Raw genomic sequence first — 1,369 nt, 5'->3', positions numbered from 1 at the left:
TTTATCCCATGCATCGCCGGGTAGCCCAGCTAGTTATTTAATCTACATGAATTGAGATACATTAAAAAGGGTTGCAGGATGCTGTGAGGAGCTCAGAGTTCAAGCAGGTCAGAGATGCGGGATTGCTTGGTGTGCGTAAGAACATTATGTATACAGTGATTTGGTGTTAGTGTTTGTTTACACGGCTAGTTAATCCTACTTTGGTAGAAATAACAGTCAACATCCCTACACAGTACGGATGCCACTTAAGCACCAAGCCCCGGAGAGACCATGAGATAGTTTTACAGCAATGTTTGTGGGCGAGGTGCACAGTTGCTTTTGTAATTATTTAGGGGAAGCGTCCACCTTGTGTCCTGGTATCAGGAGATCAGACCGGTTACTCGTGTGTCAGGATCGCTGACCGGTTTCATCATAACAGCAGGTATATAATCACACCATTGACGTTTGTGACATCAGTCTAATACGAGAACACCACACGGACGTTCAGTGACTTCATTGGGTAAACGGATGTTTCTTATATTAATTCAGTGTATTTAGTTTCGTGATATATTATGTGCTTGACCTTACAGTCGTTAAATGGCGCATGATGTTTAGATGATATAAATTCGATATTCAGAATAAACAGTTAAATTGCAAACATAAACAGGGCGCATTTTTGTTCTACATCAATACGCAGCGTTCAATGCATTTATTTGTATTATCTTTACTAATTTGTAGGAGAGCCTATATAGGACGTGAATTCTACAAGTGAGACAAGGCAGTCTACAAAGCAAAACACGTCGTAACTTTACCGCCAGACAGGATATACACCTGACGTGTGGGACCAGTACGTGGCAGCTTTCCCTGAAGCACGATGGAGTACGTGAGAATTAATTCCGGGGAAAATCCATATGAGTGCGAACTGTGTGATGCTGCCTTCTCTTGTCTAAGTCGTGTGAAGTTACACATGAAAAGTCATACGGGAGAGAAGCCATATAAGTGCGATCTGTGTGATGCCGCCTTCTCAGATTTGGGTAATCTGAAAAAGCACATGATCACTCACACAGGGGAGAAACCGTATAAGTGCAATCTTTGTGATGGTGCCTTTGCACAATCGGCAAAACTGAAGACACACATGAGAACTCACACGGGAGAGAAACCATATAAGTGCGATCTGTGTGATGTCGCCTTCTCTCAATTGGGTGATGTGAAGAAACACATCCAAACTCACACGGGAGAGAAACCATATAAGTGCGATCTGTGTGATGCTGCATTCTCTCAATTGGGTGATGTGAAGAAACACATCCAAACTCACACGGGAGAGAAACCATATAAGTGCGATCTGTGTGATGCTGCATTCTCTCAATTGGGTGATGTGAAGAAACACATC

At 42.8% G+C, this 1,369-nt stretch overlaps 1 protein-coding gene across 1 annotated transcript in view; it reads left to right on the top strand.

The window, feature by feature from the left end:
- The first annotated feature begins 210 nt into the window (after positions 1-210).
- LOC106818321 (zinc finger protein 791-like) overlaps positions 211-1,369 on the top strand; it is a 2,858-nt gene continuing 1,699 nt past the window's right edge. Inside the window, exons 1-3 of the mRNA XM_014823037.1 lie at positions 211-499; positions 718-1,037; positions 1,290-1,349. Of these exons, the coding sequence (XP_014678523.1) occupies positions 854-1,037; positions 1,290-1,349 (244 nt within the window). The 5' untranslated portion in view covers positions 211-499; positions 718-853. The remainder of the gene's footprint in view (positions 500-717; positions 1,038-1,289; positions 1,350-1,369) is intronic.

This window comes from Priapulus caudatus, unplaced genomic scaffold, assembly GCF_000485595.1.
Source record: "Priapulus caudatus unplaced genomic scaffold, Priapulus_caudatus-5.0.1 Scaffold2163, whole genome shotgun sequence".
NCBI lineage: Eukaryota > Metazoa > Priapulida > Priapulimorpha > Priapulimorphida > Priapulidae > Priapulus > Priapulus caudatus.
This window is presented reverse-complemented; position numbering and strand designations above follow the sequence as displayed.